Here is a 27,051-nt window from a genome sequence, read left to right on the forward strand (position 1 = left end):
TAAATAAAAAATACAAATAATATGCTGTAGTATGTACCTACTCAGTTACTGTAAGGTCAAAGTCTAGGTACAACATTGGTTAAGTTGGTATTGTGTCTAGTTGAAGGTTAACTGACGTAAAGAAATATTGATGAGTTAACCGTACTATTAAGGAACGTTGTTCAAAGGAAAGTGTTCTTCGCTGTATTATTATAAAAATACAGAAATACCTTTTATACAAGCATCAGAACAGTCGGAAAAGGGTTGGCTTTTTTGTTTGGTGACATCATAATAGGGTTGACAGTTAGTAAAATATACAAAGACCTTTATCTAAACTTGTCTTGTCATTTGTTATATTTTCACGCTGACATAATTTTGACGAATTAGATATGGGTTGAATATTGAAGAAGGACATCTCCCTTTTATGAAACTTCTAACTTTAGGGATTACACTACAAACTTCGTTTATGAAATCTATCATTTCTAGTGTTAGAAATATCAAAACTACAAAAAGAAATTTATTAAGGGTGAGTTGCACCACCTAACTTTGACGTTATCCGGTGCTTTTTGTATGGAGTTTGACAGATTTTTGACGTTTGTCAAAGTTAAAGTAAGATGGTGCAACTCAGCCTAAGCTTTTTAAGTACAACCAGCCAATTTGGAAATCATTGGGGGAGGCCTATGTTCAGCAGTGGACGTCCTGCCACAGAATATAATAATAGAATTAGTTGACCTGAGGTGGAATTGTGTAAAGCAATCGTAATAATTTGACAGTTCATAACGTACTATAAAGTCAGTTAAACAAAGCGTTTGACAGAATAATCGTACGTTATGAACTGTCAAATGATAACGATTGCTTTACACAATTCCACCTCTGATCATAGCTGAAATGATGATGAAGTACTTTGTTTGGCACACCACAATTTAATTTACGCGAGCGAAGCCACTTGCAGAAGCCAAAATAATAATATGGCGTGGTTATAAATCAAGTTATTTTTAACTTGACATCTAGGACAAGTGAGTGATGTAAGGTAGCATTTTCGGAGGCGATACCTGTCTGCCCTGAGCAAGCTTTAATTAAGCTTTTTACTCTATAATCGGCATGAAGGTGACTTTTCTTCATCGACGTGCGCTACATTATTGTTGCTGTCATTTATTTGGAGGGTTCGTTAAGATTTTTTTTTGGAAAACTCACTTACTGCACAGAAATGACAAAATTACTTCAAAATCGGCGTAACCATAACCTATTCTCATAAGAACTTTCTTGTGATTCGGTAGATAGAGTACTTCCATGTAAAACTAGCTTTTGCCCGCGGCTTCACCCGCGTGAAATTTAGTTTGTCACAGAACGTCATAAATTATAGCCTATTTATTATGTTAATCTGGGTTATCCCAACTAATATTATAAATGCGAAAGTAACTCTGTCTGTCTGTCTGTCTGTTACGCTTTCCCGCTTAAACCTCGCAACCGATTTTGATGAAATTTGGCATAGAGATAGTTTGAGTCCCGGGAAAGAACATAGGATAGTTTTTATCCCGGTTTTTGAAACAGGGACGCGCGCGATAAAGTTTTTCTGTGACAGACAAAATTCCACGCGGGTGAAGCCGCGGGCGGAAAGCTAGTAAACAATAATACTGTAAAGTTTCATCAAAATCCGTTAAGTAGTTTTTGCGTGAAAGAGTAACAAACATCCAGACATCCAGGCATCCAAAGTTACGCATTTATAATATTAGTAGGATTAAATACTGTTTTTTTTTCTTATTTTATCATGTTTACCTACGATCATTTTTATATAACGCTAATGCCCGTATTCACAAATGATGCTTCGCTTAAGTGAAGCAGAAAATCGAACGCACAGCTTTGAATAGAGCTCTGTGATTGGTTCGGTCACCCTGTGCGTCCACGCGCACTGTGAGATCTTATAGCATAGTAATGTTTGTGAATACGTCGGTAAAAATACAAATATTGTAGTAAATTGACTTCAAGTTAATCAAATTCGAGTCTTCAGCCGTTTCACACCCCTTTAGTCCACATTCGTAACTGTTTGATAACCAGCTACAAACATGGATTTTTTTTCTTGCTTGATAACCAGTTTTGAAAATGGAATTTAGGGTGAATGCTATAGTAATTGGCCTATACATAGTTATTGGCGTATTGGATTGTTAATAAGTAAGAGACAAAAATATTTACTACATTGGACTGCGTATTGCTCAGAAAAAATATTTTTCTCTTTTCCTCTCTTAATAACTTCCATTAGGCTTGTTTCTTTTCATTTTAGGCAATTTGGCCAATAACTATGTATTGGCTAATTACTATAGCGATCACCCTACTTGTCGTTTTTGTAACGATGTTTCATAACCAGCTACGAAACCCACCATGTGTGTTGTTAATTTATCCACGAGACCCTAAAAATTGCTATTCACAGCTGCATCTGTTCATGCCATTACGGTAACCATGCCAAGGGTGTCATCCTCACTTCCTACCTCAATGTCAGCTGTAATTGCTCTTTCGACATGATTGTAAGCATAAATGGTTACGCTCGAATAAGTACGAGTTTTATTGACGAACTTGAAATAATAAATAAGTTATAGGAAGAGAAACTTAGTGGTAATTTAACGTTTCAAAATAAAATCTTGTGTATCCCTTTTCCCTCTCTATTATTTAAAAAAAACCTATCTTCTTTTCTTTTGATTTATGAGTAAAAAATCTAACTTCACCAACCAATATAGCTTTGCGGTTGAATAGCATGACTTATCTTAGTATCTAAGCGCAAATGTAAGTTTGTAAAGGCAAACCAACTTGGACGTCGAAGACACAGTTCTGTCTTATTGTCTAACGTAACCCCACGGAATCCATGAAAAATCAATAGAACTGAAACACCCACGTTCTATTGATAACTATGTCAATATTTTTCACTCGAAATTGGCAGAAATAAACCTCCCAGAGAGGTTTAATTGCCACAAATAAAAAAAAAAAAAAAGGCTGGGTTGCACCATGTTACTTTAACTTTGAGAAACATCTAAAATCTGTCAAACTCCATATAAAAAACACTGGTTATCGTTATAGTTACGGTCAAAGTTAGGTGGTACAACTCAGCCTAAGTGTGTAGGTACACTTACAGTTGTGTAGTTTTTATATGCAGAATAAGGCAGGTATATGACCACAATCACATACACAACAGTCATTATAGAGTACCTTTGTTAACATTTCAACGATTTATTGGGTCTAAAGGGCAAAATCATGGGTTTTTACTTTACTTAGTGGTTAACCATAGAGGTGACTAAGCACTAGTCGCCCTTACAGCCTGAATGGGATCGGAAATACCGTTCACCTTAACCAGACCAGACCGATTGCAGTTTAGTAATCGTTAATAAGCAACTTTACTATGTAATTAGCGTCTTAGCAGGTCTTATACAGGGTGTCTTAAGGTTGGGAATATCCTAAATTATCAAATAATTATAGTCATAATTATGAATTTATTTCAAAAATCCTTTAGTAGACAATGTAGTAGAGTTCTTTTGAAATTAGACGTTTTGAATAGGACGTCTGTCGTGCATTTGCAAGACCGCACACACTGTCGGTAATTGTTATTTTTACACGACTGTGTCCGAAGGAGGGCTATGTATTTTAATTTCAAATTTCCAACGCAGTTGTTATAAAAAAAAACCATGTGCGGTCCAAATGGTCGACTGACGTCTGGCTCAAAATGTCTACTTGAACCCTTAAAATGTAAGCCTATTTAAATACATATTTAGCTCGCTCTACCACCGCGGCACCGCTGAGAAAAAGTTGTGGAATAAACTCGCTTTATACTAAATTTCAATTTAAAGAAACAACATGTTTCTGTTGTTTATTTTTGTTTTGTGGTGTAGTTTAAAAACTTGTACAGCTGAAATGTGTTTATCTTAAATTCTAAAGAGCTAAGTGCATTTGCGTGTAGGTATATGAATCCATTAATTTTTAGGTAAGGATTAACAGGTTATCAAGCTGCATCGTAGCTGTTTATGCAGTTGTATTAGGTACTAATTTGCAGTAAACATGTTTAGGCTAATATGTACCTACATAATTATGAATTTAAAAATATACCAAGATAAGGCCCCGAACACACTGGTGTTTAGTGTATGTGCGTTTTCCGAGCGTGTGAAATGAACGAGAGCGATCCATTTCTTAGAGATTGGAACAAAATGGACTATTGAATGAAATCAGTTAAATATAAAATCAAACTGTCTGAGAAGAAACTATATTCTTCTGTTTGCTGGCATGTACTTTGGCAAAATAAGACAAAATAGTGAATTATAGTATGAAATGTTAATAGAAGTAGGTAGTAGGTGATTTATCAACATACATGTAAATCTGAAGCCCGGTTTTCACCAAAGCAGAGAGAGGAGAAGTGTTTGAATAACCAATCAGATTTCGTTATTTCCATATCACTTCTCTGCACATCTCTTTCGAACACATCTCTTCTCCTTTCCACCAAGGCAGGGCGGAGCAGATAATGTTTTGAATAACCAATCAGATTGCATTCTGTCAATTTCATTGCATCTGAATAACATCTGATTGGTTGTTCAAAACATTTCTCCGCTCCGCTCCTCTCCGCTCCGCCTTGGTGGAAACCGAGCCTGAAGCCTTGATCACGCGTACCGAGTAAACTGGCGAGACTGTAAAATGTTTACTCAGTCGAGACAGTTGGGTGAGCGAGTCACATACTCGAGCGCTCGGCCGAGCACTCTGCGCAAAGTTCATACACACCGAGTACTCTCCCGTTTGCTAGATACGTGTGATCAAGGCATGATAGTGAAATCTTGTCAACTTCAAAATATATTTCCAGAAAAAAGTTTAATGTAGCGCTCGCCCTATCTCGTTACAAAACGCGACGTGCAACCGCGGCGTGTTTCCGCTCTAGATTTGCGCGTGGTGTGACAGAGCCTTAAGGTTTTTTGCAAGTCTGACGTTAATAAGATTTGCGATGACTTTGCGAACATGACTTTGAATCTTTGAATAATATATTTACGTATTCTGCACGTCCGTGTTTGAGTAGTATGTTTGCACAAATAATATCGACGTACGTTAAAGTTAGACATATTTGACGGATTGTGGGTCTTATTCCAAAGGCTATATGAGTCAAGAACTCAAGACTTCTTGTGCCTTAAGTTCGAGGCAAATAGTAGATAAATACTCATGAATATGGCAACTTATCGGTTTTTCTTCTGTGGTGTGGATGGTAACAACTGACGTCACAATTCTGGAGTTTATGTCAAACGCATTCGATATCCTAAAAAAAAATACAGCCTATTATTAGATTAGATGATTGCGCATAATATTACTTACGCCAAAATAATCTAATAGCTAAAATTAACCTTTAAAACCTCTAAGATCTGGCCATCACAACCTCGCACGCTAACAATGTACCTATAATATATTGCTTAAAACAAAGTACATCGCGCTGCTTATACGTTGTTGGAACATCAAACGATTTCCTGACAAACTTTCAATGTATCAAGAATCTTCAAGTAAAGCTAAAAACTCGACAATCGCAGAACAAGTTGTATTTTTCCATTCATAATATTGTATACAAAACAGGGTCATTCGGATTGTGTTTGCATCATAACGAATCAGCTGTTCGGGGAATTTTTGGCGGTCAATGCACTTTCACGCCCTCTTTGGCTTTAGTTTTTTTTTAAATCGATTCTGCGACGCCAAATAATGTTTTTTTATGCAAGTGATAATCAGGCCAAAGGAGCAAGCGAGCTTCACTCGTATTCTTCAACCATAGAGGAACTGGCTTTCTTACCTCCAACTCCCGGAACACAACAATGCTGTTATGGTGACATGCATTTAGATGTCATACATAATTCATGCATGGAAAGAACGAGGAGAAATAAAATGGGACACAGTTATATTCCTTTCGTTCAAATATTTATAATTATTTTTTTTTTAATAAAGAGTCCCGTTTGCAACTCCTATTAAAACTCTTGTCTAACCAAAAAGTCTTATATTTTGTAAATGCCTACTCTACTTAAAATAAAAATTACTCATGTTGATGCTTTTAAACAGCAATAAATTACCCGTATTACATAATGTGTTTAAAAAATCACGATACAAAAATAACCGGCAAATAATTTCGAAGTTTTGTTTTTATGTAGTAGAAGGTCATGAATAAGAAAATCTAGTATAAAAATAATTTTTCATAATTTTTTGAGCTGGTTGCTAGAAGGCAGTGGAACGACCTATAGCTATTTTAAAACGATTAATAATCTTTGGACTCGTGCGAATATAAAATACCTATGGAATTCTATTCATGCTGCTGCTATTTTTAAAAATGAATATGCTGACTTTCTTAACTGATACATTTTAGTGCGTAACACTATAACAATATTTATTATATTATAGTATAAAATTTTTATTACATGAACTAACCTTTGTGTACTATAATCGTAAAGTACGTTTAGCACTAAAAAGGATAATAAAATGTAGTACCTACTTTAGTATCTTAATAGTCACATTTATGACCTCTAACTTATACGATGACATAATATAGTTCTTACACTCAAACATTATTTATAATGGATGACATTAGATTTAATAATTGCAATCTGAGAGATAATAGTTATTAAAGTTAATGACAAGTTTAATGATATTGTATGATGATTATGTCTATTACAGATGCAATTGTTGTATGTGTTCCACAATCTTGTGATTAGAGAGTTAGGGTGGGTTGCACCATCTTATTTTAACTTTGACAAACGTCAAAAATCTGTCAAACTCCATACAAAAAGCACCTGTTATCGTCATAGTTACGGTCAAAGTTAGGTGGTGCAACTCGGCCTTAGATTATCTTGTACCAGGGGTTTGGGTTCGATTTCCATACGAGACAATAAATTAAAATCACTTTGTTCTCAGTTTGCTAAGGACTTTATGAATGCTTTTTGTGACTGTAGTAAATTAAATGAATGATATAGCCTCATATTAAGTGAAAAATCAACTTAAATATACGCTACTTGTAGGTTGGAGTCTAGACACTGTTCATTTTGTTTATGTATTTTGATATGTAAATGACTAACCTGTATTTATTGAATAAAATAAAATAAAGTGCTGTAAGGGCCATAATGTATGCCACTTCACGCCTATACAGCGGTCCATAAAGTCTGAAACAGAGTTGTAACTTTATTTAATGGTGTTCTAATGTTTCATAAAAATAGGTACTTCACCCACACTGTTCCGTGTGATTCTTTAGAATAGGTCCAGTCCCACTATTCCTTGGGGACATAAAAGGTCACAAATATACGAACGGGGGCTTGATGCCTCCCTAACCCGTTTGGCCAGGGTGGGAAGTGTAGGTCAAATCCTCTATTTGCTTCTGGTAACCTAGAAAATCGTGCTCCTGCAGTAGGGACTAAGGCTGAGTTGCACCATCTTACTTTAGCTTTAACAAACGTCAAGTCTGTCAAACTCCATACAAGAAACACCGGTTATGGTTATAGTTACGGTTAAAGTAAAGTGGTGCAACTCAGTCTAAAATGACCTGATGATGATCTTGAGTCTATTGCAGCCTATGGTAACTTAGAGGGTCGTTCTCCTGTAATAGAGACTTAGTACGCCTGTATTCACAAACGATACTTGCTTAAGTGAAGCAGCAAATCGAATGCTAATAGAGCTCTGTGATTGGTTCGTATGTCACCCTGTGCGTCCACGCGCACTGTGAGACCTCATAGTAATGTTTGTGAATACGGGCGTTAGTGACATGATGATGAAACGCGGTCTTAGCGGCGAAAACACTTGAAAAATTTCGACGGGTTCATCCAGTGTCTAAGTAGCTCAGTTGGAAAAGCAGTCGCTCGGCAAGCGAAAGGACGTGGGTTCGATTCCCGCCTTAGGCAGTTTGATTTTTTCAAGTTATTTAAAATGATGATGATAATGATGATTAAGATTAATGTAGTGTTAATTATATGATGATGATGATGATGATGATGATGATGATGATGATGATGATGATGATGATGATGATGATTAATGTTATCTTTTCTTTCTTTCCAGAAAAATGCCCGCCTACGACAACGAAGGCGCGACTATATCACTTGAAGATGTTCGCGCAGACCCTCCCACTTCCATTCAGGAGTTGCGTGAGAGGAGGAAAGAATTCAAAACTCAGAGGTCCACAGTCGCTTCTAGAAGAGAGCAAGCAGTATGTGTGAGAGGCGCCTTCAAGAAGTATGGGTCTTCGAAGAACCCTAATGTTATATTGGATGGGCTTAATATGACAGTGCCTAAAGGAGCCATGTAAGTACAAATACATTTTATAAAAGCCGAAAGTTTGTCAGCGCACACTCCAAAAATAGACTAAGAACTTTGGTGCATCATGAAGTTTGGGTCATTGTGGCTTTGGCAGCTACCTAAAATGATTGTCTGGCAAGGGTTTGAAACGGTCTGGCAAAACGATTTGATCTATATCGTATAAATAGTCGCGCAGTTCACATTAATAAACAGATTAATATCAGAGACTAACTACAACCCGTGTCTCATTCATTCGGTCCCCCAACATGGCACACCTTTAAGACTCGTATACGACAATCATTACTTTTTGTTAGCCAAAAAGAGGATAGAGAAGTGCCACTCTCTAACCAAAGTTGTGGAAGAATTATTATTTTAACTAAGGTACCGTGATAAACTATAATTTTACCACTTTGGCAATAGGATACAGATAAAATCAAAACAAACGACTGTCGCAAACGTTTTTCGCGCGTAATTTTCTTGCAAGCGTCGACAGAAACGCATCGCGCGCTCCGTGAGCTCGGGCGAAAACAAATGACGATCGCGAAATGAAAACAAAACAATCTCGGCAGAAACAAAACACTATCGCGATTCCCTCGGGCAGCGGCGCGGTTAAAAAATTACGCGCGTGAATGAAAACATTTTGTGAAAACACAATTCAATTTGGGGTAGTGTTTACTTTTAATAATACATTTCCAATAGTTTATTTTAGGCAATAATCAATCAGTATGAAAAATTTCGCCCACGAAATAAAATTCTCATAGGTATTAAAATAAGAGTAGGTAGGCAGATCTATTAACGATTGAGCAATGACACCAAAAAATAAATACACATTTTATTTGTTATTTATCCTTAAATCCATAGCTAAAGAACCCATTAACATTCCTAAGACAAGATTAAACAAGCAAGAATCCTGTAATTGCTAAATGGGGCGGAATCTTCAGGGAAAACTTTTGTATTGAATCTTCGAATATTTTTCAAGATTAAAAAGATTACGATAACGATCATACCGTGTTTTAGATTAGGGCTGAGTTTATTGAAATTTTTTGCAAAGTTTTATAATGTATTTAATTTATTAACGAAATATTTTTACTTCATAAAAGTAATAAAAATTATTAAAAAGGTTTTATTGCGAATATCCACGCCTTTTTACGCCTCACTTTTAGATTTAAAAATGAAATAGGTTTTAATCCAGTTGCGTTAACACTGGCCGCAAAATTGGTAATTTTAAAGAAAAAAAATGTAGAGAAAAATAAACAAACGAATATCGCGCCTGATCGTTGTTTGCAAAATGAATGGTTATTCAATTAAATATTAATTTAGTTGAAAAATGGACGCAATACTTTTGTCGAAGAAATGATTATTTTTTAATCAGGTAATTAGTGAATAACACATTGGCTGGTTACATTCGAAAATTTCGTTTGGAAATGAACTGCAATTTACATTCGTATACGAAACAACATTGCAATAAAGTTAATGAACTTGAATTCGTTTTTCTTCGGGATTTAATTTTAAAGTAATTGCAAGTCGGATGGATTCATTTACGACACAATCAGAAGAATTTATTTTTAGGTGATGAAGAATTAAAAGTTCGAATACTTAAACCTCGTACTCATGGGGTTGGAAAGTATTTAAAGTTTAAAGCTTAATAAGCTTACGATTTTAATCCGGAGGCGAACGTTGAATGTTAGTAGGTATGCATCACGAGAGATCGTAGATTCTGCCTTGTTATTACTATCCGTTCACTTTAAGTTTGCCGCTGGCGACATGACGTCCCTCGAAAATAAGTGTCTATAACTAACTATAGTAAACTATATTGAAAATATTTTTTATTTATTAACACGTTGAGTGCGAAACCAGGTATATAGACCTTGTGTACGTCTCGCTTACCGTGCGGCTAAGAAAATTATAGTCTTCCTTGTCGTGCGAAAGGCATAACTTCAATTGGGTCCGGTGTAGGAAAGTGATAAATATATATCTATGATGTATTCTTAAAATAGAATCCAATGATGTACCTACCTTAATACCAGGTTTTTAGACCTGGTACCGCACGGAAGTAATAAAATGTCTTCACAATGCGAAACCAGGTCGAAGCACCTTGTACCCTGCGCACCTGGTACCGCACCCCACGCTAGCTTCGTGCAGCCAGTGTTGCCTCGCATTCGTAAGAAACGCACATGTCGACATGGCGTCAAGAGAAACAAACAAAATTAAAACTGCAAATTGATTATAATTTAATTTGCTACACGATTTATTGCTAATTTAAATAATGTTTTTCGTGACAAACATTTGAAGTTGTAACTAAATGTTATTAAATAATATGTTTTCTTTAAATAAAGCTTATTTAAGTGTTTATACACGTATGTCTTATTTGTAAAATATTTAGACTAAATTATTAAAACATCTCTGTTTGTTACTTTTTTAAATTTTTATTAAAATTTAATTTAAACTATCGATATTTGTATTTCACATCCCTAGAATACCCACCAGACTTCCCTACTTCGGTGCGGCACAGGGTGCATAAGCCTTGTATTTTGAATATAGCTATAATTTTTATACTAAACAAGTTATTCACGAACGCCTTCAGGTGTATGTCAATAAATGCATTATTATTAATATTCAAAGAAAAAAAACACAATATCTATTAACATGAAGCCAAAAATAAAATTAATACATCTTAAATATTACAAGGTCTTTAAGCCTTGTGCCGCCACAATGTAAGTTTTAATACCAGGTTTACCGACCTTGTACCGAAGGAATGGAAAGTATTAGAAAGTTACTGCCGCAGCAAAGGTGTTAATAGATATTGATAAACATTGTGTATTTGCGTAAAATAAGACACCTTAATTGCGTTAATCACTAACTAATTGCGTTTAATCGCGGTTGGGGGAGGGGACGCGCATTCCACGGACCGGCAAATTTAGCGCGAACGGGTAGTACTTACTTTTCCTGGTCCATTCCCATTTTATTTGGGGTCGGCCCTCCGTATCATGCGTCTCCAGGCGGCTCGGTCCTGGGTCGTCTCACTGTTGACTTGGGCCTCTTTAAGGTCCTTATTTACTACCGACATCCATGTGATTCGGGGTCTTCCTCATCCTCGGGGTTTAGTTTGGATAATTATCTAGCACTTTTCTGGTCATATGGTCGGGTGGTCGCCTCATAACGTGTTCGTTACCGCAGACGGCTCTCCTGCAGTTTAGCTGGGATAGGTGACCTATCCCAGCTAAACTGCAGGGCACCTTCAAAGTGAGACCTATCATAGGTCTCACTTTGAAGGTGCCTCTTATGTGTGTGTTTCTTACATGGTCCAGCTTAGTTACACCACCTACCCATCTGAGCGATTGAATTAAGTTTATTTAATGAATAAAGCATCATTCTATAATAAAATTATGAAACTAAAAGGTCCTTTATTAGTCTAACAGACTGCCCATAATAAACCTTTAATATTTCCGCAGATACGGGCTCCTAGGTGCATCAGGATGCGGGAAGACCACACTGCTGTCCTGCATAGTGGGCAGACGGAGGCTGAATGCTGGAGACATCTGGGTACTCGGAGGCAGGCCTGGAAGCCCGGGCAGCGGCGTCCCGGGGCCCAGGATCGGGTATATGCCTCAAGTAAGTATTAAGGCCAACCCTTTTTTTAAGCTTAAGGAAATGCTTTGCGCATACCCACTGGTCGATGGGGACAGCCAGTGGGTTATGTGGGACTCTCCCCGCCTGCTCACTAAAGGCGGGGTCTACCCACTTAAACCCGACGGTGTCCACCGTAGCCCAAAGAAACGGAGTTATTGTCCTACGAGCTCGGACATTCGTCCGCAGCTCCGCCTCTGGCTTTGAGGGAACCCATAATCCCCTCCTCCAGTGGTTTTTTATAGAGGTTTTCTCTGGAGGACGTATCTAGATCAATGANCTAGATTGATATTGATTTCATGTTAATGGACAACAAAGTAACGCTATAAGGACTTTTTTTTCCTTTTGAGGTAAAATGGGAAACAGGTTCAAGCTTAGAAATATGTCGATCCCCTCTCAACTACAAAGTTAGTCCTTGGTTCACCTCCACAATGTACCCACACAATTAATAACTTGACTAGATAACGCTTTGAATGTAAAACGTAAGCCAAGTTTTGGGACCAACTGCGGTAGACGAGATTTTTTAATAATTACGTTATAATTATTCTTACTATAAGTTGATAAAAATAGTTATTAATGTAATAATCACAATTAATAAACGATTATAAAAAAGTTATTTTTACGTCAGAACATAATATGCAGTTGCAGTTCAATTACTACACTCGATCTTAAATTCTTAACATTAAGAACATTGTGTCCTAGCCTATTGTCACAGATAACATATTATTATGTATAATGTAGTAGCTATTGTTTCACTTAGTAACTAGTACTGTTTTGTTAGATATGAGCTAGTTTTTCTCATTAAATAAAAAAGAGTTTGCAGAATAAGGAAAATTTTCAGCATCAAGCAAGCGTCTCAATCCGCGTAGTGTCTATTACACCCAACTTGGCCCACCCATTTACCGTGCCCCTGATAATTAACCTTTAACTGGTGACAAGCGGTCTCACAGGCCGGGCGGCGTCAGTGAAACATCGTTTCACCCCCTTCCCCGTACTTCCAATGTTTCACCGCTTCAGTAGCTTCAAGTTTAGTTGTGTCTACGCCGTAGATAAGGATATTTGCATCATTCAGCTCCAAATCGGCAAGTTACATCGATGTAAAGTTCAGCAGCAACATTAATACCAAAAGAGATACGAATTTTTTTCGTAAAAAAAAAACTTTGATCCTCATTTCCCACAAGTACGGTTTTGGCGCTTTAGTCTTTTTTCCTTTCCACTGACGTTATGCAGTTGCAGTTAAATTACTACACTCAATCTTAAATTCTTAACATTAAGAACATTGTGTCCTAGCCTATTGTCACAGATAACATAAATAATGTAGTGGCTATTGTTTCACTCAGTAACTAGTACTATTCCGCTTTGTTTGATATGAGCTCGTTTTTCTCATTTAATAAAAAAGAGTTTGCAGAATAAGGAACATTTTCAGCATCAAGCAAGCGTCTCAATCCGCGTAGTGTCTATTACACCCAACTTGGCTCACCCATTTACCGTGCCCCTGATAATTAACGGTGTAAATTGTGCTTTAGATTAATGGTCGGCGTACTATCTGGCTTTGGCTAAATTATTGTGCGTTTAGTACCTATTCTACGCACATTATACGAAGTATGTATTTATAGACTGTCTCTATTGAGATTTGTATGTTTACTTGGATTGGTTTAACACTAGAAGTGCCGAAGATTACGAACCCCCTAAAAGCGCCGCTGGGTCAATTTTGTCCCAGCATATATTTTGTAACATTTTTTAGTTTAAGGCATGAATATTATGGTTAAAACTATTTGTAGTATCCTTAAAAAAAGGTTTATCTATGTAGTTAAATCAAAATGTACTTATTCCTTTAAAAATATAAATGTATTCATTTTAATTTACAATTATTAAAAGTCAGATATTTTTGGTTTCATTTAAAAATAGTCACATATTACGTGGTGTTATACTGTATTAAAACAATGAAATTACTACTTTAACTAGTCATTATTATTTGTAAAGGAAAAATAAATATCTTACAAATAATAATGCACATTTTGCACAAAGTTTTTTTGTATAGTTTTTTGTCTCTCTGGTGTACTATGTGTTTAGGAATTTTTATAGGTATGGTTATTTTTCTGTTTTCTGTACACAAACAGTGGAGTTTTTTACCAATTACAATGAAAAGTATGTACGTTTAATATTCAAAATGTTATAAGTCACACATTTTAAAAATGTATCAAATCATACAATGTATGAACTGGCTTATGTCTAGAAGCTACCTTCCTACTAATATTATAAATGTAAAAGTTAATAAATATTGATGAATTGAAGGATGGATAGACTGATGAATGGATGGGAAGAATGAATGGGTGGATATATGCCTGGAACTTGAACTAAGTGAGTATGGATTCATGGTTAGATCGATGGATGTTTTTTCACTCTTTTACTAAGCCGATCTTAATAAAACTTTGCAGTTTTATTGTTAATACTTCAGAATAACATAATACAGGCTATAATTTACAATAATATTCAGTTATTTGGTCAAAAAGCAACGATAAGTGTCAAGAAATTAGGTCTTTCTACGATAAACTTAATTTGTCACGGGTGAAGTCATAGGCAAAAACTAGCACAATATATTTACATTTCTGCATTGTTACGAGTCACCTAAACTCTCCTCACCTCTCCACTTTCGTATCTCCTAGAAACAAGGACTCTTCATCGAATTATTGTGGCAAATACTAGGGTGGGACAAAAATGACCCAGTGGCACTTCTAGGTAAAACCGATTTTTAAAAATTTTCTATTAATGTTATATTATCAAAAACATTAAAAAATGATAAAATTCAATAAATCAGTAAAAGTCAAAAAGTTTCATGGACTTTCGTTGAAAAATAAAAAAGTTAGAGAAGATCAAACTCACGAGTGGGACAAAAATGGGACGGCGGCCTTTCTAGTGTTAATTTAAAGGCAATGATTGAATAAATTATCGAATTGCTTAGCTTAATATAGCCCTAATTCGTTATTTTATTTTATTTATTAGGACAACCAACAAGACAAACACGCATACATGGATTACTATAACTAAAAATGCTTAGAACTAAGTGTTGTCTTAATTAAAGGCTGCCACGGTTATTAGATAATTGAAGAATTCATTATAGTTATTTTATCAACATACAGCACAAACCACTGAAGGAATTATTTATTTCTTTATTTGGTTTACCAATAATATTAATTTAATATGAATTACGCTGAAATATGGCACGCAGATAATTATCAAAGGTACTTAGTTAATTACTGTTTTTCCATGAATTGGAATACAAGTCGAATGAATGATATTTCTTCTGTCTTCAATTTTGCTTTTTCATAATGTCGATGATAGTGCTGAATTATTTCTCCTGAAATAAAACATAATATTATATTTTGTTACATTGAATATACATAGTGCTAGATCCAAAACCGCTGACAAAACGATACTGTCACGTATACTATAATATACCAACGTGATGTTATGTAACTTATATTATGTAGGTATGTGTGTCGCTCTAACATCCGTCTAAGCATGTGACAACAACACAAAATTATAGTGCACCTAACAAAACACTGCTACAGTCAGCCGCGTAAATAAAATCCATTTAAAGGTTAACTAAAACCGCTCTATAAATAGAGAGAATACTGATGAACGTGGTTCCTAGGCATTAAGAGCCATTTCACAAAAATATTCCTCGCGAATTTAGTTAAAAGCTGTCAACGCAACGTCAAAAGAGTAAAAAGAACGCTGAAATGGACAAAAAAATCTTGAGCCGTGACCGTATTAAGACTTGATTTAAGTTATTAATTTTAAGGTAGAATGAGGTATTCAAACTTGATAAATTAATTTAAATTTTTAATAGAGTTTAATAAGTCTTTTATATATTAAGTACAAAATAAAGACAGTCACATAGTGAAAAATAAATCTGCCCCTTACAGCTCCATCATCGGACCCTGGATACAAATAATGAAACACGAATAGGTATAATATGTAAAATATATTAAGTACAAAATAAAGACAGTCACATAGTGAAAAAAAAAATCTGCCCCCTTACAGCTCCATCATCGGACCCTGGATACGAAATATTCGTCAAGGCGCGAATCGGTCCTATTCATAATTATTGGTTTAGGTTAGGTTATAACTGTGACCACAACGCACGAGCCGAGCGAGCGAAGCCAGAGTCCCGCTCCAGTCATTCAGTCAAGTTCCAGAAACGAATCGGTCCTATTCATTATTATTGGTTTAGGTTAGGTTAGAACTGTGGCCTTACGTTTCATTCGCGAAGAACGTACTTCTGTACGTAGTATTTATTAATATTCTATGGTATGAGTGAAAATATTATGGTAATGTTTAGGGATAAAAGTGTTATGATAAAAAACAGTAGGAGTTTAAATATATTTACATAAATGATATTATTAATTACAATTTTCGGAAACATGAGTGTTATGAACATCGCCGGTAGCACTACAAATATTATGAATGAAAACTTTAGGATGAAAAATTTTAGGAAGAGTGATCATTCGGATTTAAAATCGTTAGGAAGAACAATTTCGGGTAAATAACTTTAGGTGAGCCAATATGGACCCCAGCCGCGTAAATAAAATCCATTTAAAGGTTTACTAAAACCGCTCTATAAATAACACTATAGTGATTAAATTGAGTTTCCTAGGCATTTTTTTTCTGGACTGTTAGGGCTCCTGGCCAAAGTAAATGACAAATAGGTATATATAAAAATGAACATGGAACCTCCAAAATAAGGCGATTATCACACTGTGCCGCGTGGCGACATTATAACGAATCCCGCGCGCAAACGCGTTGTCAGTGTGTTGTGCCGCGCGTGTTTTCTATACAAACTGAGGTACTTGCAATGATTAAATCTGTCGTCCCGCATACCGCGGCAGAGCGCGGTGCAGTGTGATAATCGCCTAAATAGCCAGCGTGGCGAGTGTAGGTTAAATCACGCATTTGCCTTTGGTGCCTCTGGTTTCCACCAAAGCGAGGAGACGAGACGAAAGATGTTTTGGATAACCAATCCTTAGCAAGTGTTCAAAAAGAGTCCTATTAAGTGACATATGCCCGTTTCCACCATCACCCCTAATTTTTGAGTGACCCCTATGAAATTAAAATTGCTGTTAGATATGTGTTACCGTTACCATAGGGGTCACTTAAAAATTAGGGATTAATGGTGAAAACGGGCAATAGTCTTTCAAAACGTTTCAAAGACTTACATGACTTGCAGTTCTCCTTACATGTAGTTTTCTCTACCAACTGTACAAGCTACGGCTTACACTATTGCATTATAGTAATGGCAGCTCGTCACGCTTATTGCCAGCAAGTATCTATCTAGATAATAACTGTACTGTCTGCCATCTTTGATAGGGTTTTCCAGAATGGTAAACAATGTTTTCTTTGTATGTAATCTGAAAATCTTCAGGTTTTTTCCATCTTATTTACTTCTTTAATTTGTTCAAAGGCTATTCTAGTTCGATGGAGTCCTACTATCACTGCGATCGGTAACGGTCTACCATTATTTTATTTTATTTTATTTTATTTGTTTAACAATGTTTCAACAGCATTAAATTGTACATAAATGTGCAGGAAGATACAACTTGAACATAAGCCAATTAAAGAAACACATTCTATTACTAAAACATTTTTAAATAAGTTAACGTGGGTAGGTAGGTGAACACTAAAACAATTCAAAACTAAGTAAGTATTATAGTTAACTTTCAAGTCCTGCATTTGTTAGGTAGTGCAGTATCTTTTGTGGGCGATATGTTTTACACACTTCTTACTAAGACGGCTTAAGGACCCAGTCTGCTTTGAACAAAGGTTTTTTAAGAACAATCAGTTTATTACTCAGATCCACAGACTATTTAGCTTTTGCTAAACTTAGCGTCTAGACCAGATCAATCACTGTTTTTCTATCGTGTGGGTTGTGATACTAAGCTCACAAACAGTGTCAGACTTAATGAAACGCCATAGGCGTCTAATAAGGCTGGTTTTGACTGATAGTTTACGTGCCTTCTGCACAGAATCGTACTTATTTCTTTTTGGGTTTTTTTTAATTCTTTTAAAAAGATTATTAGCAATTTGTATTGCACAAATTACTAATAGTCCCGTTAGCCCCTCGTGGTAAGCTAAATAAGCTTGTGTTACGAGTGGGCTCACCACAATAGTCGAGCGGTGGGATTCGAACCCGCGTTCCTCGGATCTCGAGTCGGCCACTCCGACCCATTCACCGTTCGGCTATCGTGGCTATTATCAGATCGTGGGATTATCAGACTAATTCCTATAACTAAACTGGGAACAAATACAAAGTGGAAATAAACACACAAGTGGTTTTACACCATGCCACGTAAAAATCTAACCTTTGACTCGAAAGAGTCTCTATCTCTCATTCCAGTTTCCACTGCTCCACGGTTAATATACTTGAATAAATGCAGGTTACATAGAAGATACTACGTGATACACATAAGATTCGGTCAAGCTAAACGCTTAGGCTTTTCAGTTGTTTGTTTATTTATTTATTTATGGCTCACAAAACAAGTTACAGTCATAATAATATTTAGGCACAGATTAATCCATAGATTAATCTAAATAGTGTTGTAATAAGTTTTTCAACAAACTTGTGTAATATGACGAACCTAATGTACAAAAATAAAAAACTAACGTACGACACCTTCAAGGAAATTGAAGCATATACCTTAAAGGTCAGTGTAACATAAAAAAAGGTAACCTTTACTAGTGTGAAAATCTAAAAAGGCAATGTTTACCATTCCATTACAAATAGTATGACTGTCGTAATGATGACCACATAATAACCAAAGCGTATGAGGAAAAAGCTACGAAGGAGAAGTGAAATGAAGTCAGCGGAAAAACAATTCCATTTCAAGTACGAACAGTTAAAAAACTCGTTAACTGCTTTTTCATATCGTATAATGAGTGTAAGCAATGACGTACGTAATTAAGCTCCTAGGACATTTACTTACATAATGAACTTCAAGCTTTTGTCTTTTGTTCATTATTATGAAAGCCACATCAAAAAGATAATAATGTAGGTTAAAAGGATAAAATCTCAATTGGATTACAATGCAAACAGATTTAAAGGCGTATTTTAATAAAACAAATTATTTGTTTAGATTTAAGTTCGTGTCAGTTGTAAAAATATCTGTTTATTTTAATAATTTGTAAATAAAAAACGCATTTTTAAAACATTTTCATTTTGTCGTTCAATAGTGTAGTGAATTGGTTCCCAAACTTATTTGAGACACGTCCCCTTTCGGCCATACAAAAAATTCCGCGCCCCCCTCCTCCAGTCAAGATTATTTATTGGTCGTATCGAGCAGTCTGGAATGCATTCTCTCAGCGGTTCTTACAAATGGCCCACGCTCCCCTTTAAAGGTCTTTGCGCCCCCCACTTTGGGAACCAATGGTGTAGTGTATACGCAGATCGAGTCGCAAAAAGAAAAATTAGGTTTCACAAAATTCGAATGGTAGAGCCTAGAGGCGATATACATCATTTTGCTGATTAGTGTCTATTTGGTCATATCTTTTTTAAATAAATTGATATTGTTTTTGCAAGATGTATCGTTTTTCAATATTTCATTGTCACGCGGTGGTAATATCCTACAAAATAAAATAAGAGAAAATAAGATCGCGCGCGACTTTGTGAACGAGTGAACTTACTGCATTTACTTCTACTATTCTTTATTACTATCCAAAGAAATAAGCAACTGAATACACAATAGGTCCTCTTGCATTATCCTAGATCAGTAATAAGATTATTGCATNGGTTTCTGCCAATGTTCTTTGAAGTATTTTTATCGATAAAATTGTCCCTAGATTTCGCCCTTAAAGTTTGATCACTACAAGCCCGGACACACTGTATATCAAAAATTAAAGTCGAATAAAAAACCTGACTTCAAATCTTTCAAAGCTTTAGCTCGAACCGTTTTCGAACTACGAACCGATATGCATGTGTAAGCTGGTGACACGTAACACACTGTGGATTATTAAAACTGTATAAGTTATAGTTGCGTTTTAAAGATCAAATAATTCGTTATAATTAAAGTACACATGAGACATAATTTCAAAGTTCTAGGCCTCTTAGTTTCAGAATTAAAAGCCAAAAACTGTTTTCCCGCCAAATAATTAAAATAATGTGGGTCGACTGCGACGTTGCCGTTCCTTGCGTTACACTAGAACAGTCGAATTTGAACCTAAAAGCTAGCACTGTGTTGAATTATTTTTATTTGTAGTATAGATCGTTTTATTTTGAGTTATAACAATTTTAGACTAGGAGCCAGCATCGGATTTTGATGAAACTTTACAGTATTATTATTGTTTATAACCCAGCTTAACATATAGGCTATACTTTATGACGATCTGTGACAAACTAAATTTCACGCGGGTGAAGCCACGGGCAAAAGCTAGTAACCTATATTTTTATAATAAGTTTTTATTTTGATCACAATGTTTTTATTTAATCGAGGCAAAAACATTAGATGCAATGTTTTTGCCTCGATTAATTTTTGAGGTATAATACACTATCGTAGCATAAATATTTACGAAGATACAGATGTGTCAGCTGGGGACACGTGTCCTCAGCTTACACACAAAAAACAACTCATAGTTATGAAGTTCTAGTGGCTCTAAATTAATGACTGAGACGTTTGATGACTTTAATTAGGCTTTTATTTATTTTTGGTATACTTGGAATTGCTCTAGGGCCAATGAGGAAGCTGGAGACCTGCAGATCAATATAGGTTAGAATGTTGGTGGATTATGAAGTTTGGGTCATCGTGGCTTTGGCAGCTATCCTAAAAAAACTGTCTGGCAAGGAGTTGGAACTGTCAAAACTGTCTAGCTAAAAAGAGGAAATAACGTCCATGCGCGATACAAGCTTTCGAAATTATTTGAACCTTGCATACAATTAGTTTTTTCGTTTTATTATAATGTGTTAACGGATTAACGATTAACGTTAACTTGCGTTAAATCTTGCTAAAAGTAACGTTTTAACGTTTAACGAAGTTAATTTTTTTATTAACGGTTTAACGATTAACGAAGTTAACTATTTGATTAACAGTGCCCAGCTATGGATGTAGGTTACTTACGTATGAGATACTATGTGATACACATAAGATTCGGTCAAGCTAAATGCTGAGGCTTTTCAGTGGTTGTAATAAGATTTTCAACAAACTTGTGTAATATGACGAACCTAATGTACAAAAATAAAAAACTAACGTACGACACCTTCAAGGAAATTGAAGCATATACCTTAAAGGTCAGTGTAACATAAAAAAGGTAACTTGTACTAGTGTGAAAATCTAAAAAGGCAATGTTTACCATTCGATTACAAAAAGTAGGTATGACTGTCGTAATGATGACCACATAATAACCAAAGCGTATGAGGAAAAAGCTACGAAGGAGAAGTGAAATGAAGTCAGCGGAAAAACAATTCCATTTCAAGTACGAACAGTTAAAAAACTCGCTAACTGCTTTTTCATATCGTATAATGAGTGTAAGCAATGTTGTACGTAATTAAGCTCCTAGGGCATTTACATATGAACTTTAAGCTTTTGTCTTTTGTTCATTATTATGAAAACCACATCAAAAAGATAATAATGTAGCTTAAAAGGAAGTTAAAATCTCAATTGGATTACAATGCAAACAGATTTAAGTAGGCGCATTTTAATAATTTTTTTCTTTGTTTAGATGTAAGTTTGTGTCAGTTGTAAAAATATCTGTTTATTTTAATAATTTGTATATAAAAGGCGCATTTTTAATACATTTTCATTTTGTCGTTCAATAGTGTAGTGCATTGGTTCCCAAACTTATTTGAGACGCGTCCCCTTTCGACCATACAAAAAATTCCGCGCCCCCCTCCTCCAGTCAAGATTATTTATTGGTCGTATCGAGCAGTCTGGAATACATTCTGTCAGCGGTTCTTACAGATGGCCCGCGCCCGTCTTTAAAGGTCATTGCGCCCCCCACTTTGGGAACCAATGGTAGTGGATACGCAGATCGAGTCGCAAAAAGAAAAATTAGGTTTCACAAAATTCGAATGGTAGTGCCTAGAGGCGATACATCATTTTGTTGATTGGTGTCTATTTGGTCATATCTTTTGTAAATAAATTGATATTGTTTTTGCAAGATGTATCGTTTTTCAATATTTCATGGTCACACGGTGGTAATATCCTACAAAATAAAATAATTATGTACGAAAATCACTCGCGACTAGGGATTGCAATCCGGTCCGGCGGATCCGGTGTGTTTTTGGACCTACCGGATCCGGTGAGTCGGCGCCGGATCCGGTGGCGGATCCGGTAAAGCAAAAAAATACGCGAACGTGAACAGGGAAAGTCGAGCGCGCGCCCATTTGCCAGATCAGATTATGAAAAAATACTTAAAAAGGAAATGACTGCGTATGAAGTAGAAGCAGTAAAAGGAAAACACTTATCGCTCATCTACAGTTAGCTTAGGTACTTAATGGTAATTAGGCCAACCAGTGTTGAGGCAGAAAGGGCCTTTTCTGCTGCAGGTTATATTTGTAGTGACATTAGAAGCAGGTTAAGAGATAGTACAATCAACACTATTTCTTAGATCGTTTTTTCGGGCAGTCTGTGTAGATTATTAATAAGAGTTTAATAGTATTATTACTTAAGTACTTTCAGATACTTACATATTACAGCAATAAGTGAGAGTCAGACTGATTACTAACTTTATTATTTAGAATTTTCATTATTTTATTAATACAAATAGTACTTACCAAAAATTACAATTAATACCGAAAAATATAAATAAAAGTGACTTTATTTTCCATAAAATAAATACTTACGTATTTTATTTTTCTTTTTATGTACTATTATCAAAACTTAAAATCACTAATTAAGTAACTTTGGATTATCGTCAATCCGGTGAAATCCGGCCGGATTGAAAATGATACCGGATTGCAATCCCTACTCGCGACTTTGTGAACGAGTGAACTCACTGCATTTACTTCTACTACTATTCTTTATTACTATCCAAAGAAATAACCGACTGAATACACAATAGGACCTATTGTGTATCTTGCATTATCCTAGATCAGTAATAAGATTATTGCATTTCAGTATAATGGCTACTCGAGAAGTCTACATATATTAGCCTGTCTTTGTATGGAATAACGTCTGATTTATTGGTTCTTGAATCAACGTTTGATTTGAAATCAAAGTCGGTTTTCATGGACAAGATTCTTCTTTTGGTAGAGCTTGAATACTGGTACTCAAGAGCTTCCCCATTGTGGATAAAAAACTGGTTTTTTAATTGAAACAAGCTATAGGAAAACAATAGTTCTAAAAACAATGTATAGGTACATTCTTTAAGATGTTTAAACTTTTAAAGGTTTTTATTTTCCTATTTTTTTTTGGTGCAGAAAATATTTTAACAAGGACTCTCTTATGTAATTATTCTGTTTATATTTTAATTTCACAAGTCACCAACGTCATTGCTATCGTATTTTCAGACGGCTTAGCAATCCTCAAGATCATTTACTTATGTATTATTAACATACAATGAAAACCCAGGATGTCGTCATTGATTTTTTGCATATACTTATTTGTAGGTAAAGTCTACGTAACAGCTGCTGAGTTAAGATAAAAGTTTATCGTGTTATTATATCGATTTTAGACGACAAATGGGCTTCTAAAATTAAATTAATAATGTCATAGTTAAATTATCATTTTAAAATAAGACCTCAGAGTCTTAGGCCCGGTTTCTACCAAAAAATGAGTCACTTTTATGATGAGAAGTATTAATGAGTCCTTAAAAGTCCTTTCTGTCGACCAGCGCACGATGTCAAAAACGCCCTTTATCATACTAAACTTAGAAATATACGTATCATCATAGTCTATGACTGTGACTTTGTACGTAGATTATAATAAACATTCATATAAGATCCGGGAAACTCTACCCACAATGGGCTTTTGTGCCTCGTCCTTTTGTGGCCCCAAACTTCTAACTACAATTTTCTTTATCTGGCCTCATCCGGATAATCCGGTATGAACCTGTATGAACCAGTTTGAACCGCTTTCTTTCTAAGCGGTAATGGCTCGTGAAAATGTGAGAATCATGGTCTGTGTGTCTCATGTCATAAGTGATATAGATTTGGGGTTTCTGAATGGGGATAATCACGCATTGTGGTTTGAAGAACGTTCGTAAGTGGATACTTACGCACGTTTGACTTTGTGACGATCCTTTAGAGATTTTCTGGAGTTTAGTTCGACTTCGGGATACAATGCTTCGGAAACGGGTTTGAAACGGGAGTGAAATAAATGTTTAATATTGGTTAGATAAGTCAGTTTATTGATGTATTTGCTATAACTAAACTAATTATTACTAACCTTACTGTTCGTGGTGCATATCTTTTCTTAAAGGTTACTTAAACCTTTGTTTTGTGTCCTGTCATCCGCTTTGCACTGGAGAGAAGTCGAACCTTAACTTGGAACTCCTCTTAAGTTCTTCTGATTAAACTCGTTGCGAGTCCAATGACAGTTCGGACGGGACGGGATAAACTTGACCTTCACTATTTGGGTTTTTATTGGCGGGCAAGCTGTAGATTCTGGCTACTCAGGAGTTTCAACGGTAGGAACGAGAGGTGGGAATAGTCCTGTATATCCGAATTATGACCAAAATAGTAATGAATTTATATTTTCTGCAAACCTACTTGTTTGCTTCGTGACTAGCGAAGGCCATGGACACTAGTCATGAGAACTGAGTATGAGCAAAAAGATGTTTGTTCATGCATGTTTGTTTTCCTTAGCCTTGAGGTTATTGGCCAATTATATGTATTTACTTGAGATAATGTTTGATGTTAGTAGATATCGTTAAAGGCGAATAGAGACGAATATGCGAATCTCTATAAAAACAACTGGAGGAGGGGATTGGGGGTTCACTTGAAGCCGAAGAGGCTCGCTAACGAGCGCTCACGAGGGCTCACGAGCTCTATCTAGCCTGAGGTGGAGCTGCGGACGAATGTCCAAGCTACGACAATAACTCGTGGCTCCATTTCTTTGGGCTCCAGTGAACACCGTCGGGTTTTAGTGGGTAAGCCCCGCCTTTAGTCAGCAGGCGGGGAGAGTTCCACATAACCCACTGGCCGTCCTCAACTACCAGTGGGTGTGCGCAAAGCATTTGGAGACTTTAAAAAAAGGGACAGATATGCGAACATCAAGTCTCCACAACCCGCCTGGCCAGCGTTGGGATTTGGGACTCTTGGGAGTTTAGCCTCTTGTATATTAGAGAGAATCGTGCTCTCATCTAGTGGAAACTAACGCCCGTATTCACAAACGATGCTTGTTTAAGTGAAGCGGCAAATCGAATGCAGAGCGTTAAATAGAGCTCTGTGATTGGTTCGTGTGTCACCCTGTGCATCCACGCGCACTGTGAGACCTCATAGTAATGTTTGTGAATACGGGCGTAAATGAACTGATGACGATGATTTTATAACATAAGATCTGAAATAAATTACGAGTTTTCATAGATGTAGCCACACTTTTCGATTCAAGACACTTCTAATGCTCCTTAGTTTATTTTTATGATGCCTATAAATAAACTTCTTAATCTGTTTGTGTAAATTTTCCTCAATTACTTACACAACTATTGTCACATGCGACTAAGTAACATTTAAATTGTTAGTAGGTACATTGAGAAAAATTAAGGTTACTACAAGGAAACCGCCTTCACAACCAAACTTATAGCATTGAATATAGATAGTACGCTATCTATATCTATATATATTATATAAAAATGAAACCCGTTTCGCGTTGTCACGGCATCACGTGTGAACGGCTGAACCGATTTCGATAATTCTTTTTTTTAAATGTTTGTGGAAGTCCAAGGATGGTTCTTACGGAAAAAAATATTAAGAAAATCTCTACGCTAAGGCGGTACGAAGTTCGCTGGGTCAGCTAGTTTAATATAAATATGTAGGTAACTGTTATTAGTTATTAAGGTTTTTATAATTTTGTTTCTCAATCTAAAAGATTTTACTTATAATGAATATAGAATGATCCTGTCAGTGAAATAAATAATAACTATTTTGCCTCTAGGGCTTTACAAAAATTACCTTACTGTCTCTATGCTAGATAAAGATTTTCAACATTTTGAATAACTTATTTATTTTTAACAGCTCATCTAACAACCTTTGAGGTGTAAGTAACTAGTTATTTTACAAACTTCATATACAATCAGACTTGTTTTAGTTAATTTACTTCAGAAAAATTGAATCGACCCACGCGTATTTCTTGTAACAACAGAAAGCTTAATAAACGCGCCAATAAGTACTTAGATATCAAGATAAGATAATTAAAAATATTATAAAATCTAGTGAAACAAAGCTTTTTTTTCACTGTCAGGGGCGAAGTGTCTTTTATAGTTGGCGATTAAGTTTAGGTATAAAATTTTAAACTTTCGCGTTCTTTGCTTGTGACCACGGCTGTAGAAACATCAAGCCGTAAGTACTCATGTACTTCATAATAAATGTCGCGTTGAAACCCGTGTTTCTCTATTATTGGAGCCACAGAAATTCTATGTCAAAATTAGATGCAAACTCTTACTTCTTCTTCTTGTCGTGTCGACAAAGCTTACAGTGTCAGCCCAAAACTCCGCTACAAGAGTGGCGTTGTCAGTAACATTAATTATAAAGGATAGTGCCAGGGTCTGGACCAAGTGCTGCCCAGAATCAACCCATAGTGCATTTTGTTCCTCAGACCAATACTAATGTGTAAACCGAAGCGCACTGCAATCTATCCCTGGAGTTAAGAGAAAAAAAGGGTTTTGTTTTGAAATATTTTCATACAAAATATCATCGATGTATACGTACTACGCATAAGATTTCGTGATTTTGGCATTAAATAACACTCGCTATATTGAACTTAACCATACTGCATCCGTACACCTTACTTTAGTGCGATTTAGACATTCTTTATACTAAGAGCTAGTGAACGCCAGACCTACGTTATTTTATAAAGGCTGAAAGTTTGTCAGCGCATGCTCCCAACATAGCTAAGAACCATGGCCANGACTAAATAAGTAACATAAGTGGTAGGACATTGAGAAAAATTAAGGTAGCCACAAGGAAATTGCATTCAAAACCAAACTCATAGCATAGAATATACGAGTACCTACCTATCTAGATGCTGT

The 27,051-nt window shown here is 35.8% G+C and overlaps 1 protein-coding gene across 7 annotated transcripts in view; it reads left to right on the forward strand.

Moving 5' to 3' along the window:
- osy (ABC transporter oskyddad) overlaps positions 1 to 27,051 on the forward strand; it is a 140,407-nt gene that overhangs the window by 64,075 nt on the left and 49,281 nt on the right. For all 7 annotated transcript variants that reach the window (XM_028302226.1, XM_028302249.1, XM_028302242.1 and 4 more), the window contains exons 2-3: positions 8,014 to 8,256; positions 11,703 to 11,862. In XM_028302226.1, the coding sequence (XP_028158027.1) occupies positions 8,018 to 8,256; positions 11,703 to 11,862 (399 nt within the window). In that variant the 5' untranslated portion in view covers positions 8,014 to 8,017. The remainder of the gene's footprint in view (positions 1 to 8,013; positions 8,257 to 11,702; positions 11,863 to 27,051) is intronic.

The sequence above is a fragment of the Ostrinia furnacalis genome, unplaced genomic scaffold (assembly GCF_004193835.3).
Source record: "Ostrinia furnacalis isolate ACB-3 unplaced genomic scaffold, ASM419383v2 OfSCF0078, whole genome shotgun sequence".
NCBI classification, from domain to species: domain Eukaryota; kingdom Metazoa; phylum Arthropoda; class Insecta; order Lepidoptera; family Crambidae; genus Ostrinia; species Ostrinia furnacalis.